This window comes from Hylobates moloch, unplaced genomic scaffold (assembly GCF_009828535.3).
Source record: "Hylobates moloch isolate HMO894 unplaced genomic scaffold, HMol_V3 SCAFFOLD_3, whole genome shotgun sequence".
Lineage (NCBI taxonomy): Eukaryota > Metazoa > Chordata > Mammalia > Primates > Hylobatidae > Hylobates > Hylobates moloch.
Genome location: NW_026652278.1, coordinates 10,793,877 through 10,809,447, shown reverse-complemented (window position 1 = coordinate 10,809,447; position 15,571 = coordinate 10,793,877). Strand labels below are relative to the sequence as shown.

Sequence of the window (15,571 nt, the reverse complement as noted above, 5' to 3'; positions counted from 1 at the left end):
AAACCTGCTGATTCTCCCCTTCTCTGTGGAAGCCAGCTGAGTGACACGTTGCATATACAGATGTTTCTGTGACTGCCAGAAAAAAAGGTGAGGCCGCCTTCTAGTGGCCAAGTATTGAGTACAGGTAGTACAAAAAAATGCATTGGGACATACGATTATAGCCTGGAGCAACTCATGTTGACATACGAGTAGAACAATGCCCAGTCTGTATCCCTAGAGGCTTGTGTTCAGTTGAGGACTGAAACCAGTTCACACACAGTCAAGTGGCAGAACAAGAAGTAATGGCCCCTGACACGTCCACCAGGCAGCGGGTGGAAGCTGCAGACACTGTGAGGTCTGAGGTCAGCCCCACCTGCACTGATCACACCAGGCTTCCCAGTGAGGTGGAGCTCACGCCTGGCCTCCAGCATGGGGAGGTCTGGGAAGACTGCAATAGGACATGCTGGGCAGGTTCCATGACCAGGAGTGGAGTTACCTGAGTGGGGTGAACTGAAGGATAAGGAGAGACAGGCACTTCCTCATGGTCCCTGTGGGCATTGCTGGTCCAGAGATGTGTGCACTGGGATGGGTTGGGGCAGGACAGCTGGGTGGAGCATTTGAGAGGCTCAGACATGAGGCTGGACCTCTTAGGGGTCTCCTTCCTGGAACATCCCCCCAGCTCTGTCAACTCCTCTCCAGCATGGGGGGCCCCTCTGCCCTCCCATCTGGGAAGCCTCACTGGGCAGGAAAAGGAGCTGCCTCTCCACAGAGCCTGTGTCCCAGGGGGGACAGGAGCCTCCTCTAAGCACCCAGAGTCTGGAGAGTGGACGGGCTGCTCCAACTTCAGAGTCAAAAGTGAGAGCTGTGAAGGAACACGGAAGAGCTGCAGCATGGAGGGTGGGGGCTGGGTGCAGGAGTGGTTTCCTTGTGATGCAGGTAGCTTATTAATTTATTCTTTACCAAGGAGACAGGACTTGCCAGGTACAGAACAAACCTTTTAAAATAGGAACATATCGGATCCTAGAACACCTCTTCCATGCCACTTCTTTTTTAACTCCTCGGGTGACTGCGTCTCTCTCTCCTTTTGCCCCATGAGTCACCCCATGAAAATCTATAGTGGATTTTAGCATAAAATGTTATTTGCATTTTTATTTTTGTCTGCCACTATGGAAATTCTAACTTTGGGTTCAAGCCACATTTCCTAAATGAATGAATTTGTGACTAGTGTGATAAGATCACGGAAGGCATTAGCAACATAGCAGTAAGTTACTGCCCTGCTATCACAGGGCCATCATCATGGATTTTAACGTGGGAGTCACATTTCCATCAACTCCAGACAAAGTCAAGTGCAGGCCACAGTAATGGATGAGACAGGTGATGAGATCTGAGTGACTAAGGGCTCCTCCCTCTCCAGAGGTGGAGTGGTGTCAGGACCCCCACTAAGTTACTCGGGGCTTTCTAGGATGAAGGACACCTGGGAAATGGCTCTTACACAAGCAGTGCTACAACCCTCTACACAAACTTTGTTTTCATAAGGCAGCAGATAATGGTATGTTCATGAAGGTCATGATTCAGGGAACAGAGAGAAGGAGGTTGAGGTGGGGACAGGGCTGAATGAACCAGGCATTTCTTGTGTCGCTATTTCTCCAGGGGTCAGAAGAGGGAGATGTTTGGAACATTTTCCTAAGGACCCTTTCCTTTTTCAGAGGTTTTTTGGTTCTGACTGTCCCTGTCACCAAGAGGCTCAAGATTCAGCCAATAGGAAAACTAGTACAGAACGTCCCCGTATTTCTGCTGTTCTGGGATGTGCCGCTCTTATCTTCTTATCCTGCAGAGCCTCTGGGCTCCCGCCTGGGAGCAGGAGATGCACTGGGGGCTAAGTGAAGACGAGGGGTGGTAGATCAGGCTGAAGTGTTGGCCCTGAAAAGTGCCTAGTCTGGCCAGGGCTGCAGGCCTTCTTCCTGGAGGCCCCGCTCTGCTCGGAACAGGGCTGCTCCTGTGGAGCTGGCCCAACAACAACTTGCTCTCCTGTAACTGTGGCCATGGGTGAGGGGTTGGTGTCATCTGCTCAGGTGGGCTTCTAAGTCACTGGTCCTCTATTTTGTTTTGTAGTTTTCTTCAAGAAAGTGCTGAAAGGGCTCCAGTGCATGGGGCCTTCTCACACATTTGGGCATATTTCCTTAATTTATGAGTACTCCTTTATTTTTAAGCCAGTTTAGTACCTTCTGGCCACAACACATAACAAAACAGATGTATGCACATGTAAATACTTCCGAGCACACATACACACTCATACAAAGATCCTATAGCTTTTACTTTGGAACTCTAGCCAAGAGATATCAACACAAACTCACCAGCTTATTAAAAAATGGTTGGATGTAAGCAGTAGTTTTTATCTTAATACCAGTAGAATGGTCCTCTAAACTAGAAAAAATATATTTTCTTAAACAAAAACCATATCCTTATGTTTTTGTTTCACCAAAAACACATCTTATTCTCCTACTTCTCTAACTCTTAGTAACTCTAATTTCCAGTGAAAATTCTAGGATTACTTAATTTAACATAACATGACTTTAAGATTTCAAATCAATAGAGAAAATTAAATTTACCAAATTAATCTTACCAAAGATTACCAAAGTCATGTGAACTGAAAAGCCTCTGAACTAGTTTCTGTTAGTCTAATAAACACTTAGACTTTTCTTTAAGACAATTAATTAGAGTTCTTTAGACTTTTCTTTCAGACAATTAATTAGCACTGTTTCATATAACTTGGTCATGAAATATCACTTCCACATGACACATATAGTTCTATAGATGGACACAGACAAAGGCAGATCTTATACATTTTAGATTTTTCATTTGTGTGTTTTCAAAATTTTTCTGTCCCCTACTTCAGATTATTAATCTCCTGATGATCTGTTCCATGTCCAAAATAATTGTTAACTAAGCAACTCTAAATATACAACTCCAAAGACATGACTTTGGTGAAACAGGGTAGAAAATGTACATCTCAAAGGCACAGACTTAGACCTAAACGAAGTCAAGGTCTGTTATGTAAACTTTAAGCCATTGTCTTCCCCCTAGTTAAGGTTCCTAGTGGTACAGATGCAGAGACAGAGATGCTCTTACAAAGCGGAGATTTCCTTTAATGATGTAAATTTTCTTTACAAAATGTTTTTATTAAAGTGAGTTAATTTGATAGGTGTTTTTATTTGCTTGTTTGTTTTTGAGAGAGAGTCTCGCTCTGTCGCCCAGGCTGGAGTGCAGTGGCGCAATCTCGGCTCACTGCAACCTCCACCTCCTGGGTTCATGCCATTCTCCTGCCTCAGCCTCCTGAGTAGCTGGGACTACAGGGGCCCGCTGCCATGGCCGGCTAATGACAGGTGGTCTTTTAACTTAGCTTGATTGGATTACGGGCTTTAGGGTAAAGATCTTTGGGTAATAGGGCCAAGAATGCATGCATTTTTTAAGGACTGAACCACAGTGTTCTTACCCAAATATGTGAAGAAAGGAGTACCTCCTTGTAGTAATGACCATTTCCTGCCAACTGTCCTCAGCCACCCCTAAAATTGTAGCTATCATCTGCCATTACACACACTAAAGTCAGATCCTCTCACAGTACAAGGTAATCTCTGGTATCCCCCAAAGCCAAAGAAACCAGGTAATGCAATACAAGACAGAAGAGCTTTAGACCTGAGAACGATCTGCCCACGACTCTTGAAACTCCACAAAGAAAGAAGAACACCCCTTAAAGGAGTGAGTGGGGCCTTTATCCTGAGCTCTTTAAGAGATCCAAATTATTAGAAGCCTTTCTACATATTTTTTTTACTTGGTACTGAAGATGGCAACAGGGTGGAAGTAAGTGAAATAACAATTTTTAAGAAAGGAAGTGAACTGAGAAGCCAAGCGCCTTTTTGTTTTTCTTTTTGCAGCTGTGGGGGATTTTAGCCAATTCAGAGGCCTCCGTAATTTGGAATTCTTATCCGGATTTGACCAAGTCCAGTACAGTTGGTCAAATCCAATGGGAGAAAGACTGAAAAAAAAAACAGCGAAAAGCCAAACAATATGCTTATTCTTCTTATTCACATAGTTGTATTTTTTGGATGGCTGAGGATGGCTATTGGGAGATTTTGGTGAAGGAGTAAACTGAAGGAGCCAATACGTACATGTTCCTCAGGGCCTCTGAGAAGCTGACATAGTCAGCATTTAGTCAAAGGGAACTTGAAGGTTTCTGTGTCACCACCTGCCCCACTGAACGCTCTAATGGTAAGGAGAAATTAAGACCAGCTGGTTATCAGTCTTAACTTGTAGTCGTTAAGGAGAATTTTCAACACAATATCCCAATTCAGCTACTTACCTAGGAATGGGGCCCAGGCTGAAAATTGCTGTCTACCATCTTAGAAGCAGGAAAGAAACTCAAACTCACCTTCCCTGTTGCAAGTAAGCGGAGATTCCAGGAAGGACTTGCTTTCCTGTTTCCAATGTCATGGAAAGCAGGACAACTTGCCTTCCTTGTTAGATGCGAGTAAAACTCCAGAAAAGCAGTTGTACGGTGAAATACACCTTAGATCTCACCCAAGTTTGGGGGAGATCAGGGATTCTCTGGAGTGGGGAAGCTCCCAGGCCTCAGCAAATTGTCCCATTGGTTTGAGCAATAAAGATAGCCCAAGCTGGTACCAAACATCCATAGGAGATTCATCAAAGGTCAGGGGCACCTCCACTCAGAGTCTCTTCAGTTGGTCACCAATCTGTAAACCAAAAGGTATCTAAGACAGGTCTCAATTGATTTAAAAGTTTATTTTGCCAAGGTTAAGGACATGACTAGAAATTGAAAAAACAAACACACACACGCACACACACACATACACACACACACACACACAATCACAGAAAAAGCTTGTGGTCCCAAGATGATTTTGTGGGCTTCAATACTTAAAGGGGAAAAGATGGCTGGCAGGGAAAGAGGGAGGTATGGTCATCCACATGTCTATGCTGTGCGGCTCAGGCTGGAAGGCATAGGATTAAGCAACTTCTCTTGCATCTCTGTTCCTACATTTCATTGTGTTAATTTTTTTTCCTTCCCAATCAATAATCTTGGCTGGAAGGCGTAGGATTAAGCAACTTCTCTTGCATTTCTGTTCCTACATTTCATGGTGTTAATTTTTTTTCCTTCCCAATCAATAATCTTAACTCAATTACTTTAAAAATGTTTTTAAAGTCTTAAGAAAAGGAGCAGGTAGGGGATAGTCAATCATGAGTTTGTCTCACACTCAGTAAATAGGCATTTACATAAGATAAGGTGAACATAGAGTAACTACCTGTGGAGATATTTAACCTTTTATCTGTAGCTCTCTGCTTAGGAACAAAAGGAAAGGCAGCTTCTTGCATGCCTCAGCTTTCAGCTTAGTTTCCTTTTTCCTTTTGGCATAGTAAATTGAAGTTTGGAGTTTTTATTTTTCTTTCACAGAAGATAGATAACAAATAAGCACAGAAAAGACACTGCCAAATGAAGATGGAATTTTTGCTGTAGTTACCAGCATAAGGGCTTGGAGTTTAGCCATAGCCTGACTTTCCATGATTTGATTTTCGGAAGCCCAGTCAATAGATTACCGTTACTTTACTCCATAACAACCATTTTATGTAAATCTTCAGGATGAGTGTTTCCCAAGCATAATGTTTTGCATATTTCCCTCTGCTTATTCTTGTAATTTAGATGGCTGTATTTTCTGATGGCTGTGGCTGGCTTCTGGAGATTTTGGTGAGGCAGTAAATAGAAGGATCCATAGGCATATGTGCCTCAGGGCCTCTGAGAAGTTGACGTAGTCGGCATTTTGTCAAAGGGACCTTGGAGGTTTCTGTGGCGCCACCTGCCCAAGCTGTTTGGAATCTCCCAAATGAGGCGCCGTGGCAGGTCTGCTCAGCCTGGAGGATTTTAGCAGGTGATGGTTCTCACTCTTCTAAGACTCTAAAGAGCAAGCACTTTAATTTTTGGTATTCAAGGGGCCTTGTAGAGCTTAGGATGTTTTCAGCTACATGCACAAAAACCCCATCTCAAATTGGCTTAAACAGCGAGGACAGGGATTGACGCTTGTGTCTGGACAACGCAGAGGCTTTGGGGCTGACATCAGCAGCAGCTCCGGTGTGGCCTTCCCACCATTGCCTTGCTCTGCAGCTCTGCCAGTTGGCTTCATCCTCATCCTGGTAGCAAGTGGGGAGCAGCCATGTCTGCCTCCCTCTGAGTCACACCTTCCTTTGATGCCATTGGACCAATTTGAGTCACATACTCAAGTCTGCATCTGTCAGTGATGCAGAGGGTGAGCCTTCTGTCACCATCCATGCCACCTTCCTGCTCTACTCAGGCCGGCGTTTGGAGCTAGGCTTGGAGCCAGTTGCTCCCAGGACACATTGGGTATGCTAGTTGAGAATAGATACCTGGAAAAAGTTGGGGTTTTTTGTTTCCAACTGGGAAATCATGCTAGGGAGACAACACACAAAATGCCCATCAGACCCTAAAATTCTTCCTGGCAAAGTAAAAGTAAGGGTGATGGGGAGGCAGAGAATGGCAGACCTGGAACAGAGGAGACCAGTTGGACAGTTCTAACACTGTGGATGGCGTCAGTCACGGGGGTCTTTGAACAAGGTGGAGAGAATTACTAACCTCTCCTGGAGAAGCAGAGGACGGGTCTGAGTGCAGCAGGCTATGAGAGAAGAACTTACAAAGGGAAACAAACAAATCCACTTAGGGCTACATAGGAGCAAGGGACGACCTGGGAGGATAAAGATCTGAGGGATGCAAATCCTCAGAAGCTGGTGCTAACCCAAATCTTTCCTCCAAGCTGACATCGTGAGTTGGGGCACCTAAGACTTTGGTTTCCAAGGTCCTCCAGAAAAGATACTAGGTCTTTGTTCCTTCAGGCAGCCACAGCCATGCGGGGACGATGCTGGAAGACACGTAGCCATCCTGACACACTGGAGCCCATGGCAGGATCCTCGGGCTGGGGTGCAAGACGAAGGACGCATCCTCTCCATGGGCTCCAGCATTTGCTCTAGCTGGGCATTCACATCCAATGGTGGGGAGCTTTGACCTCTTCCCAGCCCAGGGCCAGGGGTCGGGTGAATGAGGGGTAATGGGACAGGGTATCTGGAGTAAGAGGAGGAAGGAGAATTGTGAGGAAGTATTGCAGTCTACTTTAGTAATACATGGGGACTTCACACTAAAACAGCCTTTTTCAGTGACTTCTGAGTAGGGAGAAACAGCTGGGCTCCCAGCCCAGCAGGGTCGGTCTATTCTACTTGAGTTGGAAAGCTCCTTCACACTGGGAACCCATCAGGGCCTGTGCAAATAAAGTTGTAGGAAGAAAAGGCCAAAGGTGGCTTCTATGATCCATAAGAAGACGAGTGATGCAATACAAGATTGTCCTGAAGATATGAACAGGCATTTCCGAAAGAGCTGCAGTGGGAGTGGAGGCATTGAAAGGATGCCAGCCCCACTGGACTTTGGGGAAATGCATTTTATAACATTAGGTATTATTTCCATCATATTTGATTACAAGACATATTAAAAGATATGACAAAATCAGGAGTTGGTTAGAGTTTAGGAAAATGGGTCCTCATGAAGTCCTGATTGTTGTATAAATTGGTCATAATCTTTGGTTGGCAAATTGGCTCGCATTCCTTCATATGGCTGAATAAACTCCCATTATGGCTATACCAAGTTTTGTTCATCTGTTTCTCAGTTGATATTAGATTGTTTCCCCTCTTTGGCTAACATAAGCAATGCTACTGTGAACATTCATGTACAAATTTATATCTAGACATATGCTGTTAATTCTCTTTAGCACACAGCTAGTGGACTTGCTAGACCTTAAAGGAACTCTCTGTGTAACCTTCTAAGAAATTTCCAGCCTGTTCTTCACAGAAGCCTTTTAACCATGACCCTGCCCTGGGACTCAGCCATGTGGATCCTGGCATGACACATGTGTAATACAGGCAGACACAGGTACTCATGCCGTCTACCTGGACATTCCCACATGGGTGGGCCTGTCCCTGCAGTGGCCCCACTGTGACCCACTCACACCTTGATCCGCTCAAGGGCCTGATTTCATGCCTTTGCTCTCCTGTGACACAGAGAGGGCAGTGGAAGAGATGGGCAGTCAGGAGTTCGGGACCTCACCCTGGTTCTGCCCCTGATGCCCTGTGACTTTGGGAAAGTCTCCTGGTTCTTTCTGGGTGTCGGATCTTCAGCTTTCCAAGGACTCCTGGCCTGCCTCACCTCTGGGGTGTTGTGAGGCTTCTGCAACGTAATACAGCTGCAAATGCTACAAGTTAACCCGAAGAAAGAGGGCTGCCCTAGTAGGAGATCACAGATTGAGGCCAGCTTGTGATACTTCCCCTGAGTCTGCCTGGGGGGAAAGGAGAAGGAGCACCTGGCCATTCTATCTCTGTCTAGGTGAAACCTGGAACCCGGCTGAGAAAGATCAGTGTTGATTAGCATCTAGCCACACCTCACCCCTCCCTCTCTAGACCACCCAGGTGATCCTGCAGCACCCTCAGATCCTACAGCTTGGCCAATCTTGGCTCCACATGGGAGGGAGAAGATCAGATTTCATGGGTGTTTATAACCCCAAGCCGCCAGAGCTGAGCTCACTCCTGAGGTTGGTGCCAGGCCCTGCTGAGGATGAGGCTTCCAGAGCCTTCGCCTGGCCGCTGCTGTGCAGTATAGGTAAGGCATGGCCCCAGGCCCTTTCTCCTGGGCCTCGCACTATTTTCCTTTTCAACTGCAGAGATTTTTAAATTTGCTTATTACCAAGGAAGAAGCCGGTGGCTGATTAGCTGAAAGATACTCTCTTCCATACAAAATGTTTCACTTAGTGCTGGTGGAGAAAGAGACAAATAGGAAAATATCGATGTCATTGTGCTGATGCCATCGTGATTTTTAAACATTTCTGGGTTCCTGAGTTCCCTCCTTCCTGCCTTAAGCAATGTACGCTGAGATTCTGCAGGGCTCACCCAGAAGCGGCTGAGAGAATCAGACATAGTCTTGCTTTGAGGCTTTCCAGGTGGTCTGACGGCAGGCAGTGTCTTGGTGAGGGTGCCCTGCATGGAATGTGTCTGGGGACTTCTGAGGGGGTAACTGTGGCCCTCGGGGGAGCCCACAGCAGGAGGGAGCTCTGCATCTGCCCAGTGGGTTGTCACATGGCTGCTGCAGCAACTTCAGCAGGAGCAATAACCAGCAGCTCCCACCGCTGGCTGGGAATGCCTGGAAGAGGGGGAGCCACTTGCCCTCTAGAGGGCTGGGCCCTGGGAATTGTGTCAAATGCATGAGGATTGGCCAACTGATTTTGAATGCAGGCAGCAAAGGAAGAGGGTATAGATTTCCTCAGGGAGATGTCTTTGTCTCTATGTCTCTCTTCACCTGGCTCTGTGTTTCCCTCATTCTCCCCACCTTCTTTCTTTGTATCCTCCTCTTTCTCTCCCCTTTCCTTCCTGAGCTCCTTGCTTCCTACTCTCCTCACTTCTTTCTCCTCTCTTGCCCTTGCCTGGTCCTTTCCAACCTTGCCCATTTCTCCTGCGCTGCTGCGCTTTGCTGACTGCACACTCACGTCAGAGGCTGCCCCATCACCGGGGGTTCTCCTCCTCTGCCAGGATTTCAGCCTCGCTGTAGGCCCCAGCTCCGTGTGGCTGCCTCTGGTTAAAGCTTCAGATGCCCATCTACATTTCCAACTCAGATGCCAGCTTGCAGCTTCTGTCTAAATTAGGGCTACAGTGAGGCCTTAGGGCAACTGGTCATAGGAACCCTAAGAGCTTGGTGGAAAAACTTAATATGCTTGACATTTGGTTTCCTCGTCCTTGGTGAAATCAAGAGACACAAAGACAACTTCATGAAAAAAGGCAGAGGCGCTAAGCTTAAATGCAGAAACTAATGAGTGCTGCATAGGCTTGGCCAAGTCACCCAACCTCTCCTAACCTCAGATGTATAATCGGGGTGCCTCGACAGGGCTGTTGTGAGGAGTTAGTGAAGCAAAAGATGACATTCAAGCAAATTTAGAAAAGTTCATTACTAAAGCTCCCTGGAGCGATCACTAGCCTCACAGATTGTGTAGTTAGTGATTGTTAAGGGGCAGCTTCTTCCCCATGCCTCAAGGCCTTTGCTTAAGCATCTAGATGAAAGGAATTTAAGGTAGATGTGGTTACAGTACAGAAATGTCACTCAATATGACAGGCATGTTCAGGATTTGCACTTGAGGTCTGCTTTCTGGGGAATCATGATTTATTTCTTCCAGAGCCAACTTGATAGAGGCCCCAGCTGTGGGGAGACTCTTCTTTGCACCCCCAAAGGACCAATATAGTCTCAGGCCCAGGAAGGACAGCCAAGATGTCCTGGTTGACTTTCTTGTCAGAATAGGTTATGTAGCATTATGAGGATTGCTAATTTACTTAGTAAAGAAACATCATCTAATTTGGAAAATGAAGCAACTGTCTTGAAAGCATTAGAGTGACAGATCAGGTGTATGCCAGGCTACCCTGTGCTGGGCATTGGGCCATGGGCTTGTGCACCCAGCTTCATCCTGTAAGGTAGTTAAAATCAAGATGCCCATTGTATAGATGAGTGACTGAGGCTTAGGGAGAGTTAAAAACTGTCCAAAGCCATTCAGCTCTGGGCTGCTGGGACAGTTAACCAGGGACATCTGATTCTGAACCTGTGTGCCTGCCCACTAGAGCATAGCCTGACAATGATCCCAGTGTCATGTGCACTGTGGGACGTATGAGATTGCATGCAGGGCTGGCTTAGATCCCGTTATTTAACTCCGGTCCCTGAATAGTGAAATTTCCATAAATAAACATGGCTCACTTCTACTCACTTAAAAATTTTAGTCAACAGATTTATTTCAAAATCAAATTAATCACTGGTTTTGTTATAGAATTTACAGGAGAAGTGTTTATATCAGGGTTAAGGTAGCTGACTTTTATTTTTTCCCAGGAAAGTGGGACGTGAGACTTTTAGCTAAAAAATCAGGAATGTCTCAGATAATTTAAGACAAGCTGACTACTCTATCAGAGCGTCATTTCTGACCACGGCTCCAGGGTGAGACAATTGAACTTTAATTGAGTGGAATGGGAAAAACAAGAATGCTGTGAGTGAGCTGGTTTGCGAATTTTTGAGTGCTGAGAGCCGATGCTTCCTTCTATCCTTCTCTCTGGGTGACCCAGGGCTGTTTCCAGAAATGGGGACAGTGATGCCATCTCTTCTTCCTGCCTAGCTCTGTCTCTTTGTGCTCAGCTCTGTCCCTTTGCACTCAAGCTCTCTTCACAGTGTAGTCATTTTCCTTTCTTCTGCTTTCACCCATTGGTAAGCTCAGATTTTCATTTTTTTTTTTTTTTGTCTTTCAGCCACAACTGTTACAGCTCCATTTGCCACAGGTAAATGCAGACAAGACTGTTACCCTCTTTCCCTTGCCTCACACAGAGACACTGTTTTGGGGTTGAAATCCAAATGGATCAATGAGAAGGGCATGTACCAGGGACAATTCTTGTCCAACAGGACTTGGTAATTGGATTCAGCCTTCATAATCCCTGATTCCCCCTCCCACCATCTCAGTGCTCCCCTCCATGAGGCTCCCCCCAACTTCCCCAACACCTCCAAGCCCCCCGAAGTCTCTTCTGCCCTCCTGTCTGACCAGCCTACTGGGCAGGGAAGGGAGCCACCACTCCACAGAGCCTGTGTTCCTGGAGGATGGGAGCCTCCTCTAAACATCTGGAGCCTGGAGATCTGAGGAGCTGCTCCATCCTCGGTGTCAGAAAACTGCTCCTCCCTCTAACCTGCTTCCTCCAGGCTGCAGTTCTTCCCTCTTCCTTCGAGCTTCTCTGTGAGGATGCAGGCTAGAGGGAGGAGCAGTTTCTTGTGATGCAGGGTGGCTTGTTGATTGATTGGTGGATTCACCTAGTGCTTAACCAGTTGCTGGGCACAAGCTAAGTGCTTTAGAAACCAGAACACATTTGACCACTCAAGGAAAGTGCTCTTTTCATCCTTAGTCACACTTTCGGAGCCTGAGGCATCATTGAACCTCAAGGAGATGGATTCTCTTGTGTTCAGGGATTGGGCTATTACGGGGGCAGGAGCGCTGCCTATTTGTTATTTGTCCAGCCTGCCCTAAGAAAAGATCTGTAGGGAAATGGAAAGATAGCGTTTGTGCTAATTTTCTGTTCACTAATTGGGCAATACGATTGGTGAGAAAGTTTTAGTAAGGGGAGTTAAGTTCCTCTATTTCCCACTGGTCATAAACAAATTGTACTTTAAAATAAGTGTGGGTCTCCTAATAAAGTCTGAAACCAAAAAGCCCACCTTGTTTGTGGAGCCATCAGACTGGGCCATTAAGGTTGAATTTTCTTCCCAGGGATGGGAAGTTGGGAGAATCAGTAATAACAGGGGCCCCTGGAATGACACAAGCCAGTCCCAGACCTAGAGCATCCCTGCAGTGCCTGAGCCCCGTTTCTCCTCTTGTAGCACCCAGTGACTGTGGGGGCCACTACACGGATGAATATGGCAGGATCTTCAACTACGTTGGGCCGAAAACTGAATGTGTCTGGATCATCGAGTTGAACCCCAGGGAGATAGTCATGGTGGCCATTCCAGACCTCAAGTGAGTACTGGGGTTGTGAGTTTTCTTTGATGTTGTTGTTATTTCTAGGAAAGATCCCATCTTGACCTCTGATGGTTCACCCTCCACCCTATCCATGACAGCCATCTGACACACAATTTGACTGCATTTTCACTTCCTGTTGAAAGCTTTTCACTGGCTCGTTTTCTCCAAATAAAGTTTATCTTCTTGTTGTGCCTTTCTCATTCCTCATAATTGGCTTCTCTTCTCTGCTCACTTCTGATCACTTCTCCTCTCTGGACCCTGCTGTGGGCTGAGCCATTACACTCAGTTTCCTGGACACATCAGAGTCCAGCAGCTCCTTGCCTTTGCTCACACCTGCCCTCCGCCTGGAATGCATCCTTCAATCCCTGCCAGACTCATCTGCCCTCTGCAAAGGGTTTTCATGTTGTATTTCATGAGTTAGCTCAAGGACAACAACCTCCATAACAATAAAACCACCTTCCTGACTCTGTGCAGAGGAGGATAGATCTTTTTCTCACAGGGGTTTATATAATACCCCTGGAAAGCTCTACACTGAACTTATAGTGTAATATTACTCTTGCCTATGACTGCATTTGTGTCTACTAGGAGTCTGTCTTTGGATTGCAGGTATTTTTCTTAAATGAATGAATGAATGAATGAAGTGATAAAGCCACAGAAGGCATTTCCAATGCAGCCTAAGTTACTGCATTGCTATCCCAGGGCACTGTTCACAGATTTCAGCATGGAAACCACATTTCCATCAATTCCAGACCAAGCCAAACACAGCCCACAATGGTGGATGAGACAGATGGTGGAACTGTGTGACCCAGAGGTCCTGTCCCCTCCAGACAGCCTATGGGCTCAGAATCCCACTACGTTATGCAGGAGTTCTATGGGATCAAGGACACTTTGAGACAGCTGCCTCAAATACAGGGCTTAAGCTGTCTACCCAACCTGAGGCCCAGGGATTCAAAAAAGGATGTGTGGCCAAGAAGACCCAGATGGGGAAACAAGGAGAGAAGGAGGTTGAGGAGGGACCTGGAATGAAAGAGTCATGCAATTCCTGTGTCATAATTTCCCCAGGGCCAGAGGGATGGGCGGCTGTGGACACTTTCCCATATTGTCCCTTTGTCCTTTTCAAAGTTGATTTTGAATCTGATTGTCCTTGGCACCAAGGAGGGACTTTGCTCTTGGACTGGGCCAAGAGCAAAACTAGTATAAAGTCAGCCCTGTGTGTGTCCTGGTGGGGTGTCCCCTTGTTGTCTTGTTATACCCCAGAGAGGCTCCAGGCCCTCTCTTGTGAACTGAGACCTGCTGGGGGCTGAGGATGAGGGGTGGAGATTAGGACTGGAAAAGCACAGGGAGGAGAGGGAAGTAGGGAGGTCTCCTAGGACTCAGAGCTTCCATGTGCAGCTTGACTCTCACAGGATGGAGAGGGATGTAGGGAGGTCTCCTAGGACTCAGAGCTTCCACGTGCAGCTTGACTCTCACAGGATGGAGATGGAGACCCCTCTCTCCTCTGCAGTGAGCAAGCAAGGCCAAGCTTATGCTAGTGGGGGGTCATGCTTCACCTCTTCCTGTCCCATCTGCCAGGGGAGAGGAAGGCAGGAACCAGGCAGTGGTGTCCACACACTCATTTCTGGTGATTTTTGTCCTGACACAGAGGTTGTGGTTTAAGGAAACACACCACTCTGCTGGCTGCATTCCCTGTTTGGGGAACTTGAAACACGGCTGATGTTTTGACTAAAATTCCTGGGTTGGAATCCAAGGGCCATGGGCTGGGCTTCCTGGAAGACATGGAAACCATGAGACTGGGAAGCCACCTGCTGCCCTGGTTGAGGGGAAGATTTCTGGGAAGATGGAGGGGGTGCTCGGGCCCCTGCTTGCATTATTGAAGAACTGACGAACTTTCCTTCTTTCGTTCTCATCTGTCCTTGCACTTTTCATGAGCAAAGCTGTTGGGATCTAGTGTGGATTCACTGGTGGAGGGAGGTGGCAGCCTGGCTGGAGGACAAATCCAAATGCTGATGGTTGCCTTTTCTTCTGACCCAGAGGATTCACATGTGGCAAAGAGTACGTGGAAGTGCTGGATGGACCTCCAGGGTCTGAGTCCTTGGGCAGGATTTGTAAAGCCTTCAGTACATTCTATCACTCTTCTTCCAACATCATCACCATCAAGTACTCCAGAGAACCCAGTCATCCACCCACCTTCTTTGAAATATATTACTTTGTCGATGCTTGGTCAACACATTAATAGGTAGGTCGGGGGAAGAGGCACCTGCTGATGCTCCGCTGCTCTGCCTGAGCCCGGTTCTGCATATGTTGGACAGAGGCTACACCTGGGACTGCAGAAACAAGATTGAGTCATAGTTCTCCTGGACCAGCATTGGGTGAGGGAGAGGGAGTGTGACCCTGTGACCCTTCCAGAAAAAGATACGGGTTCTGTCCCAGCATTTCTGTACACCCATATCTTTGGTGTTAGAAGATCATATGTGGAAACTTTATCATTCCTGTCTTCTTGATATAGAAGCGTGTATCTCTGAGAAGCCAACTTTCTCTCTATTGATCTTATTATATGCCCTGTGGCATTTTCTAGTGTATTTCTGCAAAGTGAGTAGTGTATGAACTATATACTATAAGGAACGTATAATATACATATTCCATATGAATATATAATCCTAGAAAATATATATAAACAAGAAATATGTATTATATATACATAAAATATATATAAATAAGAAACTTGTGCCTCCTGGACTGAGATTATACTTGGTGCCCTATGAGTCTCTGGACACACTGAAATACACAGCACACATTCCCCATCCCTAAGAGGCTTGTACTCAATGGAGGACTGAAACCAGCTCAATAGAGTCAAACAGCAGCACAAGAAGCAATGGCCCCCGACACCCCCATCAGGCAGTGGGTGACAGCTGCATTCACTGTGAGGTCTGGGGTTCACCCAGCTGTGC

At 46.5% G+C, this 15,571-nt stretch overlaps 1 protein-coding gene across 1 annotated transcript; it reads left to right on the top strand.

Moving 5' to 3' along the window:
- Positions 1-281: 281 nt before the first annotated feature.
- Positions 282-15,302, top strand: SPADH (spermadhesin family member). The gene is made up of 7 exons (XM_032172598.2): positions 282-334; positions 1,686-1,859; positions 6,087-6,180; positions 8,503-8,701; positions 11,371-11,400; positions 12,485-12,620; positions 14,655-15,302. Exons 1-7 carry the CDS (start codon positions 282-284, stop codon positions 14,854-14,856), a joined length of 888 nt encoding a protein of 295 aa, XP_032028489.2. The 3' UTR covers positions 14,857-15,302.
- Positions 15,303-15,571: the final 269 nt, after the last annotated feature.